This window comes from Hakea prostrata, chromosome 5 (assembly GCF_041222555.1).
Source record: "Hakea prostrata isolate BN-2017 chromosome 5, UWA_Hpros_2, whole genome shotgun sequence".
Taxonomy (NCBI): Eukaryota; Viridiplantae; Streptophyta; class Magnoliopsida; order Proteales; family Proteaceae; genus Hakea; species Hakea prostrata.
Genome location: NC_142604.1, coordinates 13,081,268 through 13,094,529, shown reverse-complemented (window position 1 = coordinate 13,094,529; position 13,262 = coordinate 13,081,268). Strand labels below are relative to the sequence as shown.

The following is a 13,262-nucleotide window of genomic DNA, read 5'->3' as shown; positions in this document are numbered from 1 at the left end:
GTAGCGTATGGCCGCTCCTCCCTGGACGGCTTTGTTTCGATTCCTCGGCGCCTCTTTTTTTTTGGGTTTGTGGGGGGTCCGCCCCAAAAAAAAATGACTAATGATTATTTTTCCAATATATGGAAGAACTTACTATATATTTACCTTAAAAAATAGAGAAGAAAAAAAACTTGTATTTTGCTCGGACAATTTCAAACAAGAGCTCTATCTTTAGTTATAATCTAAATATTAGGTGGGATTTCGCCCTGACCTCATATTATCAAGCGTTTGTCTTTTGTCAATTGAACAAACTCATCAAGCTGTGGATCCAAGAAAACTGCATCTGTTTCAACGTTCTTCTATATTTAGATTCACTTATGGTTTCACTTCAACCTGGTAGTTTGATTCGGTTTTACCCTAAATTAAGAATGGAGAAATTTGATGCAGCATGCATTAAGTAACGATCACGTGGGTCCATCTATTGTAAAATCCATTTGAACGCTTCAGATGCAGTCTGTAATCTTGATGTAACTAACAATCGGCCCAAATTGAACGTTCAGTGATGAAGATTATCAGAAGTGGAGGAAAGTTTCCTTCACCGGCATGTCTGTGAACGACTGATATATTTTTGCTCTATGCTCAAAATGATAGGAGGACCAGAAATGGTGTTACTTTTTGGTAATATTCCAAAACTTGTGGATTTTCAATCCCCATAAGCGCTCGCCGGCTTTACCCTCCAAAAAAATAAAAAAATAAATAAATAAATAAATAAAACATTTGCTGGCCAAACAGTTTCGTTTAATTCATTTTCGTCGTGAAGAAATTATAAATTGGAAGGGACAACCCCGAATATATCTGTTACTGTCAAAAACCTCGGCCGGGCCGTCTCCCTCTGTCGTCTCCTCGGAAGAGCGAAGCAGTTGAAGATGTGGCGTTGCGTCTCTCGTGGCCTTCGCTTTCCGTCTTCTCAGTCTTCAAAGCAATCGCTTCTACAACGATCCTCTCAAATCTTTCAAATCAAGATTTCTTTCCACCGAATCTGTGAGATCTTCTTCTTGTTTTAATTTGTTTGAGAATCTGTTTGTTAAAGCCTGCAATTGAAGCTAGGTTTTCTCATCTGATCGTAAATTGTGTCTCTACTTTAAAATGTCGATTGCTGATATGTTGTTGTCATTTTCGTATGGTCGTTTGCCTCATTTCTCGTTAGACTTTAGTCTTTTTTTCTTTTTTGTATTTCGATTGCCAAATCGAAGTTTATGTTTATTTGTATTTTGATTGCAGAACGGATATACGATCGTAGATCACTCGTATGATGCTGTTGTTGTGGGAGCTGGCGGAGCAGGGCTTAGAGCCGCCATTGGGCTCTCTGAGCATGGATTCAATACTGCTTGCATTACTAAACTTTTCCCTACTAGATCACATACCGTTGCAGCACAGGTATGTGGTGGTCGTCCATGACCTTGACATGAGCCTTCAATTATCTCCATCTGGAGTACCGTAGTTATACTTGTTAAATTACTAGTTATGGATGATAAATTGTTAGGCCATATGGATGATTTATCGTTCTGCTTATTTGATTATTTGTTTCCATCGCTAAAGATTGTTTTTGCGAATGGAGTGTATAAGAAATTTACAAGACGGGTGAGTTTGGTGGGGATCTTACTTTCTATGCGTATAACTAGTGTTATTTGTGATTAAAAACTAAGTCTGATAAAATTGATGCATGCATGTTTATTTTGCTAAGGTATATGAAAGAAATTTGCACACTATTGTTATCCTCCATGTTCGTCTTATTTTCTATGGTGCTCAACAATGACCCTGTATTATGTATTACTTATTATTGGTACGAATCTTGATGCCAGTAGATAGTGCAATGTTCTTCTCTTCTATGGTTGTTGAAATTAAATTAAACAAAATCACCATTTTCACTGTTTGATATCCTATTAACATCAAGAGCATCACCACTAGTTACTACGCATAACAGTGAATCCTTTCCTTTTTTTTTTGTTGTTCATCATATTCGTTTCTAGTATATACAACATCTATCTATATATATTTATCGAAACTAAACCATATTCGGTTGAAGAATGCAAAGAACGAGGGATCTTTAAATTATTATCATGGGTTTATTTAAAAAAGACTTGGAGAGTATAAATTATGCACTAATGGTTGCAGTATGTCATAATGATGGGTTGTAACTTGTAACTTTGACAAGCAGTTATAGATAGTACCTAGGACTCTTAAGTTATCCCCACTCTGTTGCTACTCCCTACCCCAGTTGTTTTTTCATTTTTGTTTCTGGGATTCTTTTTTTTATGTTTCCTTTGGGGGGTGGGGGAAGAGCCAAAGCGTTGTCGGAAAAGGAATTGAATGGTATTAGTTCATGAGGTTAATTAAATAACTTTTTGCAAGTTTATATACTTTTCTTGATCACGTTGTTAGTATTATTAAGTACATCATTATTTATCTTGGGGAAACAAATTACATAGCCCACCATAGCTAGGTGCATAAGAGATCTTCTGAATTTTTACTGAAGAGCACAGGTCAAAGTTAAACAGAGAAAAACCACCTGAGTCAATACCAGCATTTTTTTAGCCCACTTTATATTTCGGTCAAATACAAAACATCAAAAGGGATTAATAAAATAATAGAACCTTACAGGGGTAGATATGTGGAGTGTTTAAGATTTATAATGAAGGAGTGCCAAGGATTACGTTTTGAGGTTTGAGTTCCTTAATAAATAAAATTATTGGTTGCCTTATGTGGTGCAGCCTTGACAACTATCAAACTTATTGAAGTTATTTTTGGGACATTTAGATGGGAGCATAAATGAGTGATTAACATCCCTTTTGGTAAATTATGAAATTAGTTGATTTATTTTTGCAGGATATTAGTTTTTGTGAACTTGTTTGTCTAGTTATTTACTGCAATTTATACTACTCTTTTGGTTGTTGACGATATTGGTTGCTTAAGAATTAAGATACATGGATGAGATAATCACCTGAACTTTTATTTGAGCCTAACTGCATGTCTTAGCCTTTGACTTATCTCACAACTTCTTCACTAAAATTGGTCGTATGTGATCGTGATTTTGTGTGGTATTGGACCGATGCAGGGTGGTATAAATGCTGCACTAGGGAACATGAGTGAAGACGACTGGAGGTGGCACATGTATGATACAGTCAAAGGAAGTGATTGGTTAGGTAAACTACTTGTTTTAAAGATGGAGTTTGCTTGTGTTATAGTCCTTTCTCATGACTTGTTTGATAAGGTTTCAGTTTTTTTATTTGTTCTCAAGGAATCGGAATTCTTATTTTCTTGTGTTGGCAGCTCCTGTTGCCCCTAAAAAAAATTTAATTGGGGTATTTATATTATATTTTTATCTTCTTATTTGTTTTTTAGTTCCCAGAATCTTACTCTGGGATATTGGACTTGAATTTGTTACACATTTCCATATGAATTGGGACAATAAGGGGTGGCAATTTTGGTTAATAAAAGCTTATAGTTTTTTTTGCTCTCTCACTTGTCTCTCTTTTTCCCTGTTGGGGTACTTCTTTCTTCTTCCTTTTAAATGGTTCTCAATTTTGAAGTGGTATTTTTTCCCAGGTGACCAGGATGCCATACAATATATGTGTAGAGAGGCACCTAAAGCAGTTATAGAACTTGAGAACTATGGTTTACCATTTTCACGAACTGAAGAGGGGAAAATTTATCAGCGTGCATTTGGCGGTCAAAGCCTGAACTTCGGAAAAGGTATAAACTGTTGCAATGCTGATGTATGTTATTTTAATTTTGAATTTTTTTTAATGCCATTACTTTTATTGTTTGGTTCTTTTTCCTACCATAGGTGGACAGGCATACCGTTGTGCATGTGCTGCTGACCGGACTGGCCATGCTTTGCTGCACAGTCTTTATGGTCAGGCAATGAAACACAACACCCAATTCTTTGTGGAATATTTTGCACTGGATCTTATAATGGATAGCAATGGTAAGTTACTGCATGACTAGTTTAGGTTTCATAAGTCATTGCATGAATATCGTAGGTCCTTTGTAACAACGAAGGTCCTCTGTTTAATGTTACTTTTGACTTATTGTACTGTAAATCTATCTTGCCCAGTGCCCGATATGTTTTTTGAATTCCTATATATTCATAATATTCATAATGATTTTTTTAAATTTTTTTTTTATCTTCTCCTTTTGTTTGGGACTATGAGGGGTGTAGAATTGGGTATCAAAATTATACACCACATAATGCTGTAATACAAATCTATGTTGGTGGGTTTCAGATGATGGAAGACAAGAATTCGATCTGTTAGAAAGGAGAATGGTGAATCTTCGTTAGTAACCAGAACTTACTAACATGATCTAAGAATTTAAACTTGAGGGCCAACTTAATACCCGAAAGAGGCAAGTTGGGACCAGATCTCGGTGAGTTAGGTGACTTCTAGTTTTTCAGCCCGAATCAAATGGCCATATCTAGGGGTGGGGTTGATGGGCAAATGGACCTGTAACTTAGTACACAGCCTATCTTAAGCCTTCTGAACTCAATGGCACTATTAGATTTATGAAAAAAGACAAGTCTAAATCAGTGATATTGGTCCTTGGTTAAGTCCTTAATCGAAGGTTACATCTAGTATGATATTGGTGTTGAGGTTGATATTGAGAGTGCATGTTGGTACCATTTTGAATTTACAAATTGTGGTCCCAGTCCGTATTACTAGTATCTATATATTGTTTATAATATATAAAATGAATAATAAAACAAATTATGTGCACTCCTCTTGTGGACTGTATCATCCATAACCCTGAATTGTGATTTCTGCTCTCTCCCCCCCCCCCCCCACAAAAAAAAAAAAAAAAAAAGAAAAAAAAAAAAAAAAAGATGACCTGAATTGTGATGCTGTTACTGACTTTTGGTTTTGAAATTTAAATGACATTTTTGCCTTTACTGTGTCATGAGCTGAAGGTATAGTTTTGAAATAGCATTCTACCCTTCTTCTTCCAAACCAAAGTCCCCAAACTAATTAGTGTTTGTTAGGGCTGCAAGAGGGCCAGACTTTTGCAATCCCAAGCCCAGCCCTTTATATTCTAATCTAAAGCCCATTCCTGCCGTGACCCTAATTCAGGGCCAAGGATTATTGTCCCTGACCCTAAGCCTTATAGGGCCAAGCCAAGCCCATTCCCGCCTTGATTGGGCTAGGTCAGGATGGGTTGGCCGTGGCCCTAGCCCTGATTGGCCCTGTCCCTGGCACTAATTGGCCCTATCCCTGGCCCTGGCCTTGGCCCTGTCCTTAGCCCTAATTGGCCCTATCCCTGGCCCTGGCCTTGATTGCCCCTATCTTTGTCCTTGTTCCTAATTCATTGAGATCAAGCATTAGACATTAATTCACTTCAGATAAAAGGCTCCCTCTTTCTAAGGTGTTAGAATAGGCATAATAAATAACTTTAAAGGTTAGTAGCAACACCCAACATGATGAAAACTAATGAGTTGGGAGCTCTAACACACAATTTATAATAACAAAAAACTAGTGTTTATGTTTGCATGAAAAACCTATCAGACAGAGATGACAAACCTGAAGAATCAGGAGGAAGAAAACCACCCCTTGAACCTCCTTATAAACAAGTCAAAAGACAAAATTAAATAAATAAATAAGATAAACTCAAGGGATCTGATAGAGAACAAGTAGAGAGAAGAATTGGAATTAAATTTGGATAGATTGAAAATCCAAGTCGATTGTAGAGGTCACACAGGAGCTCTTTTTTTGTAAATTTAGAAACATCAAAAGGGATCTAATAAAATGAAAAGTTTATCTTCAAAGTTAAAGCCATAGGTAAGTATGTTTTCATTCACAATTGTTCGATAAATTAATATTCCTATTCAACAAAAAAAAAATCTCTATTCAAAACCTTGTTAACAAGTAAATCAACGGTAATTTAGTATTCCACAAGAAAGGCTTTTTTTTTGGGTAGTAAAAAAAATGATATTTTAGTTTCAAACATAATTATTTGTCATTGATAAGTTTTTTTTTTGAGATACCACATTGGGGGCAAATGAAATATGTCAATATTTTTTGGAACTAAAAATGACTTTGGTCGAACCTTAAGGGGTCCAAATAAAAATCATCCTAAAAAAAATATAAAAAGTGGAACTCATAGTCTAATATGATCAGAATGACTCAAGGTCAAAATCAAGGTTAATATGAAGATCAGGGTAAAAATCAAGAACATGATCAAGGTCAAGACTAAGGACAAAATTAGTGTCACAATTAGGGCCAAAGTTAGGGTTAGAATCAGGGCCAAAAACCAGGGACAGGTTGGGATAGGCCCGGCGGGCCAAAGAGTAACCCTAGGCCCCCCACCTTGGCCCTAGTCAGGGCTAGAATATTTTGGGCCCTGACCCGCCCTTGTGGCCAAAATCTTGAACCCAAGCCATGTTAGGGCTCAAGACTGCAAGGGTCAAACTTGCACCATACCCTTGTTGTCTCCTCCTTGGTGCGAAAAGATACGCATAGCTTAGGCCTTGTATCTAGTATGACCTCAATTAGAGTTGATTGAAATGCAAAAATTCATTTAGTTGGGAAGAGGCTTGTTTTGTTGTTGTACTACCCTTACTATCTCTTCCATATCCAGCGATTCTTCCTTTTGTGCAGCCTCTCCTCCATCTATCACCTCCTCTTCTCAGGTGATTATTAAATTATAAGTTCTCTTCTGTTCCTCACTAACTAAACTCAGATCCTTTTCAACCTTTTCATTTTTATCCTTTTATTGGCCTTCAACTGAATCACATATATCCTTCCAGGTAGTGTACTACATCATGTAGCATTAAATTTCCTCCCTTGATTTTGACAGGGCCAGACATATAGGTCCAAACCACTGTAACTAACACACCAGTATCTAAGACAACAAAAGGAAAATATAAAAACTCTAGAGACCACTTAGCATTTTGGCGTGGCTAACATCCATTTATGTAAGATACAAAAATCTGTTTCCCTCTTTTTATATTGAGGTTTCGGTTCTTCACTCACGTTTAGTTCTCCAATCCCCGCTTTCTTTCCTTTCTAGGTTGAGCTTATCCACCTGTTGGAAAGTTACTCATCTAGCAATTGATCTTGGTCTGTGATTCTCAATAGCAATATTCAGCCATCATTTGTGAATAAGCAAATTAGGTTTGTGTTGGGATGAGGATGCTTGGAGAGTACTCGGAGAAGAGAGTGGTATCAGCTTGGAGCATTCTAAAGCAGCTCTTTTTCCCCCACTGTATTGAGACTTTGTGGTCTGGTGGAGTTGGTGATGGTGTTTGCTGATGATAGAATCCAGCTGCTTCTTTAAAATCACTTGCTTGTGAGCTTGTCTTTAAACCAGAAGCTCAGCCAGTTTGAAGGCATATCTAATGGTTTCTTAAGCTTTATTGCCTACAAATATGGCATTTGGGTCTAGGGACTAGGGTTTCTCCTGTCAAAAAGGGTGTAGGTAATTGAAGGTTGTGCCTCTTTCTCTGTTCTGTTTCCTCTGCCTACTCAAGGGTTAAGGTAATTAAAGGGACTGAAAAAGTTTATGTTTCTAAAAGGGGATAAACCTGTCTTTAAGATTTATTTTATGGTACCAATTTTGCTGTATATCTTATTGCATATATACACACTATCCTGCATGTACGAGTTATGTTGAGTATTTTTATTATATTCTTTTCCTATCCCATGGATTATGTCCATATGTGTCTTCATGGTTTCCATGATTCATAATACTATTGTAGACATCCCTCCTTGTTATGCTGTCATATTTTTCTACTGGTTCATTAATTTTAATTAGATTGGATGTTTTACCCATTCCTGTGGTTCCCTAGGACATCTACTACTTCATTGCCTTTAACACTAGAATGGTTAGGTTGCATGCATATGTATCATTATTCTTGGAATTGACTAATTCCTATTATCAATGCTTAGGTACCTGTCAAGGAGTTATTGCGTTAAACATGGAGGATGGGACACTACATCGATTCAGTGCTGCCTCAACAATATTGGCTACTGGGGTATCCATTGTTTTGATGCTTGAAGTACATGATCTTTTGGAGGCAATACGTTCTCTGTCTTACTTCTGTTTAATCATTTTATCAGGGATATGGTAGAGCATACTTTTCTGCCACCTCTGCTCATACATGCACAGGAGATGGTAATGCTATGGTTGCACGTGCTGGACTACCTCTTGAGGTTTGTTCTTAATGTAACAGTACTGGGAAATGGTTATTGAGTTCTCTTGTCTCCAGATTATTCCAGCTAAATTGCTGATTATTCATGCTGCAGGATCTTGAATTTGTGCAATTTCACCCTACGGGTATCTATGGTGCAGGGTGTCTCATTACTGAAGGTAGGCTTTTTTTATTTTACTCTTGAATGTTGCATTTGATGAGAGCATAAATTTTGCAAGATGTTTAGTTTTTTTCCGTCTTGTGTAATCATTCCTTTTAATAATTTTTTTGGTTGATTTATTTGCCTCTTGTAGGTTCCCGTGGTGAAGGTGGTATTCTACGGAACAGTGAAGGTGAACGCTTTATGGAGCGTTATGCTCCTACTGCTAAAGATCTTGCATCAAGAGATGTTGTTTCAAGATCAATGACAATGGAAATTCGAGAAGGTCGTGGTGTAGGTATGTTGTCAATATGAAGCTAGACTCAGATTTTCTTCATCCTAGCAGACATTAGTGTCATCATCTTTTGCTCCTTGTAGGAAATTTTGACTGCTCTTCTCATGTTGTGTGATAGAATTGGTAACTTCTCATTGAGATTATTACTTGCACACTATGATAAGCATAACTTGTCATTTCTGTGGTTTCTATGTAATCTTCTCTTTCTTACTTGCCACTTATCAAGTTCTAAGAAGTTACTTAAAACAAACCTGTTCTGGAAACTCCTCCCTCCCGGCCCCCCAATAGTGGGGGTGGGGGGCAGATATCTGCCCCTTATGGACTCCTAATATGTCTGGTTTCCCACTTTTAGTGACTTTGGTGTTCATTCTCCTCAGGACCTTTGAAGGACCACATCTATCTCCACTTGAATCATTTACCTCCAGAAGTGCTTAAGGAGAGACTTCCTGGCATCTCAGAAACTGCTGCAATTTTTGCTGGTGTAGACGTTACAAAGGAGCCGATCCCTGTCCTTCCTACAGTTCACTACAATATGGGTGGAATTCCCACAAATCACCATGGAGAGGTGTGGGATAATTCATGCATTTTCTTCTGTTCCATATTTTTGTTTGCTAATTTATTCTATTTATCTTCAGGTGGTTACCAAGAAAGGTGATGATCCAGATGCAATAGTTCCTGGACTGTTTGCAGCTGGGGAGGCAGCATGTGCATCTGTACATGGTGCCAATCGACTTGGTGCAAATTCTTTGCTTGACATTGTTGTTTTTGGTCGGGCTTGTGCAAATAGAGTGGCTGAGATAAGCAAACCAGGCAAGGATTCAGTTTACATATAAATCCACGCCATTAAGGTTCCCTCCCCCCTTTTTATGCTGAATTCTAAATTAATGAGCATATACCTTTTGTACTGTAGGTGCAAAACAAAAACCCGTGGAAAGTAATGCTGGGGAGAAGACTATTGCATGGTTGGATAAATTAAGAAATAAAAATGGTTCATTGCCTACTTCAAGTATCCGTTTGAATATGCAACGAATTATGCAAAATAATGCTGCCGTGTTCCGCACTCAGGAAACATTAGAAGAAGGTATTCTGATGTCAAATGCTGTTCTTCTGCTAACCAGTTAAAAACTTGTTGATTGTACCTCCCTGCTACCTTTTTTGTAGTTATTAAATTAATGCTTCTCTCGTTCTTGTTTTATGTCCTTGCTATAATACTAGGGTTATTGCGATGAACCACCTAACGATGCATTCCTATGGCCTACATTTTTTTGTCATGTGGAAAATTGACTACTACTATTTAAAAACACTGCCAAGATATCATTCTGGAATCTGGATTGACCATGTGACAAATTTCAACTTAGAACTCAAAACATCCACCTTCAATGCCAATCTATTTACAGCTACCTCTCATTTTGTTAAATAATTTAGCTAGTGAATTAGGTTTTTGTTTGGAAACCTTGTGTCCTTCATCCCTGCTTGTGCACAATTTTTAGGCTGCATCCAATCTGCTACAGCAGGCATAGGCCATACACGAACGCATCAGTAGCCATTCTAGAAACCATTGTCTTTAGCATAATGGTAGGAAATATTTTTATCTGTTTTTTGTTTAATCTTTCTTGAGACCTGGTTGGTAATGTGGTTTTCTTTTCGAGCATTGCTTACTGCACAAATTTGTTCCTCTATTTATTCTTCCAATTTTGGCCCTTCTGCAGGTTGTCAGTTAATTGATCAGGCATGGGAGAGCTTTGATGATGTAAAGTTGAAAGATCGGAGTTTGATATGGTAAAATACCAGATCATGTGATTGGTTGGCAATAACATTTGTACACAATTAGTTCTGCTTCCTTGGATCTGACCTCTTGACAACTGTGGCAGGAACTCTGATTTGATTGAGACCTTGGAGTTGGAAAACCTTTTGATAAATGCATGTGTAACCATGCATTCTGCTGAGGCCAGGAAGGAGAGCAGAGGCGCACATGCTCGCGAAGATTTTACGGTTTGTTGAGTTTCTTTATCAATTCATCATTTGTTTTGTTTACCCTTGTATTCCATTTAATAAGATTTTAAAATTTGATTATGCAGAAAAGAGATGATGAGAATTGGATGAAGCATACCTTGGGGTAAGTTTCCTACTTCTTGCATTACATATAATATAGGTTAAAATTTGTGTTCTGATTTTATTAAAGGTTTCATCTTAAAGGTTAAAAATTTGAGGCTTTATCCTATCACATGAGAGTTTGAGAGGCTAGTAGGAAAACAAAATTTTCCCCTGATAGGAACCTTTGGTTTCCTTTTAATGCAAAAGGCTTAGTTTGGTTTGTATGGTTCAACAATTACCACTCAGCATTATTACCTACATGTATCCTTGCCATCCATCAGTTTTGTTCCAGGTCATAATTGGCACAAGGCCCAAGTAATGCATGTATTTGCTCACTACTGCTTCTAAAGGTGTTTCAAGTTCCTGAAAGTCAAATCACTACTGCACATTGAAGCATCCAAGGGCCTTTGTTTAAGATGGCCATGCCACTTTAGATGATTTTCTCTTAGCTTATCACATATGGAAGTTACTCATCCATCAGCTCTAATATGATTATTTCTTAGTTTATCCTTCATAGTTTTGCCACTCATCCAGCTCAACATCATACTCCACTATGTTTAATTTATCCATATGATGCTTCTTAACTTCCCAAGTTTTCACATCATACATTATAAGTAATCATATGATTATCCCATTAAATTTTCCTTTAGTTATGAAGGAATGCATAGACCACACACTCCCTAGACAGTCTCAACATCATCCATCCTATTTTAATTCTTTGTGAAATATAATCCTCTATGTCACCATCTTTATCTAAAACCTTGCAGTAATCCATGGATTCCTCAAGAGTGTAACTTACTATCATCCATCACAACCTTGAATTACATATCATACACTAAGGCCATTTTTGGAAGCCTAGAGAACAGAAGTAAAAAGCATGATGACACCATATTATTTTTCTCTATTCTCAAAATTCTTTTTTTTTTTTCTTCTCTTTTTCTTGGCTTCCAAACATGGCCCAAGTCTTCATCCACTATTTTGCCCCCTTCACTTCTGTTAATTTTTATCTCACTGTACAAAGTTAACAGTTTTCAAACTCCTTTGCTACCATCTATTTAGTCTTCTGAGAAGGATGCTATGTTAATCCTTCTCCTCCATATTAACTTTTATCAGTTCTAGACTCTCTTTCCTTTCAAAGATTAATTAATTATTCCAAAATGTTGAGGCTCCCCCCCCAATATGTCATTCTGGATGCTTTTATGTTGAGTCTTACTCATGCCTTGCCATTGTAAGGTTACGTGTTGATTTTTAATTGTTAAGGGCAACTCTTCTATAGCATCGGCCTTGTCTCTAGTATGGCCAAAAATAGAGCTGACTGGAAGGCAAGAATCCATTTAATCAACCCTATTCAGTTTTGGGAGAAGTTCTGTTTGGTGGTGGTGGTGGTGGTGGTGGTGGTGTAGGGTCAACTCTTGTCTATGTAAGTAACGTTTATCTTTGGTCTGCAGATATTGGGAGAACGAGAAGGTTCGGCTGGAATACCGACCTGTCCACATGAACACATTGGATGATGAGGTGGAGTCATTCCCTCCAAAAGCACGTGTATATTAAACAGTTTCGACAGCGTGGGAGTTCTGAGGAGTGGACTAGTAGATTCGGATAATTATTGACAGTAATCCTTTTTTTTTTCTTTCTTTTTCTTCCTCCCCTGATCAAAAGCAGTAATCTGACTCTATGGCCTATGTTGGAGTGCGATTTGATTTGTATGATATAATTTTATCTCCATATCAAAGTAATAATAATTACAGGCTCAACATTTTTAAGTTTCTGAATAAAAATTTTGTACCATTGTCAACCTGGATCGATGAATTACTAGGTTGGCATCTTTGAGATTTTTTATAAGCTACTTATATTTCTATGGATAGATTTATATTTGATCCAAACATGAAAATACTATATTTGATGCCTAGTGGTTGAACAATTACATTCTTAATGGTTGATCTCTTTCATTCATTACAACCCTATATGTAGACAGTAATCAAACACAGAAGAATCACAGAGATCTTTGATGTGTGAGGGAGTTAATGCAAGGCCTGCTGATGCATAATCACTGCTATGATTTGTTTATCTATTGAAAATTTGTGATTTCCCACAATTTGCTTCTCACTCCATCCAGTATCCAACATACAGTTCATGTCAGGTTTAATGTTTTACAGAATCAGGTATTCATCACTGCTATCTGGCTAAAATTTTTCATGTGCCTTAGGCTTTCAAGCAACTCCTTAACCAAATCATTCAAGCATTTTGCCATCATCTTCGCTTGTATTGGCCTTTATATGGACAATGTCAACTGGAATGAACAGTTCAAGAAGGCAAGAAGTGTCTCTTATGATACATGCTGTATCAAAGCTTGGGGTTTTCAGTAATTTATGCTTGCGCTGCTGTATATTTGGTGAATTGACATGTCTACTTTGCATTCAAATATATGTCAACTTTCATTTGTTCTTCGGGCCTAAGTCATTTTTCATTAAAATAATAATGAAAGTTTGTTTCAACGGGTGTTGGTCCAAGTGGTAAGCAGCTTGGTTCGCTCAAGCAAGGTTCCAATATCG

The 13,262-nt window shown here is 37.2% G+C and overlaps 1 protein-coding gene across 1 annotated transcript; it reads left to right on the top strand.

Moving 5' to 3' along the window:
• The first annotated feature begins 785 nt into the window (after positions 1-785).
• Positions 786-12,552, top strand: LOC149015255 (succinate dehydrogenase [ubiquinone] flavoprotein subunit, mitochondrial-like). Its single transcript, XM_089155079.1, is given in 17 exon segments — positions 786-956; positions 958-1,020; positions 1,261-1,416; positions 3,095-3,182; positions 3,586-3,732; positions 3,827-3,967; positions 7,920-8,005; positions 8,091-8,183; positions 8,277-8,340; positions 8,476-8,619; positions 8,994-9,181; positions 9,252-9,426; positions 9,527-9,697; positions 10,326-10,395; positions 10,488-10,608; positions 10,695-10,732; positions 12,159-12,552. Coding segments are annotated over 17 exon segments (1,899 nt in total). The 5' UTR covers positions 786-905; the 3' UTR covers positions 12,262-12,552.
• Positions 12,553-13,262: the final 710 nt, after the last annotated feature.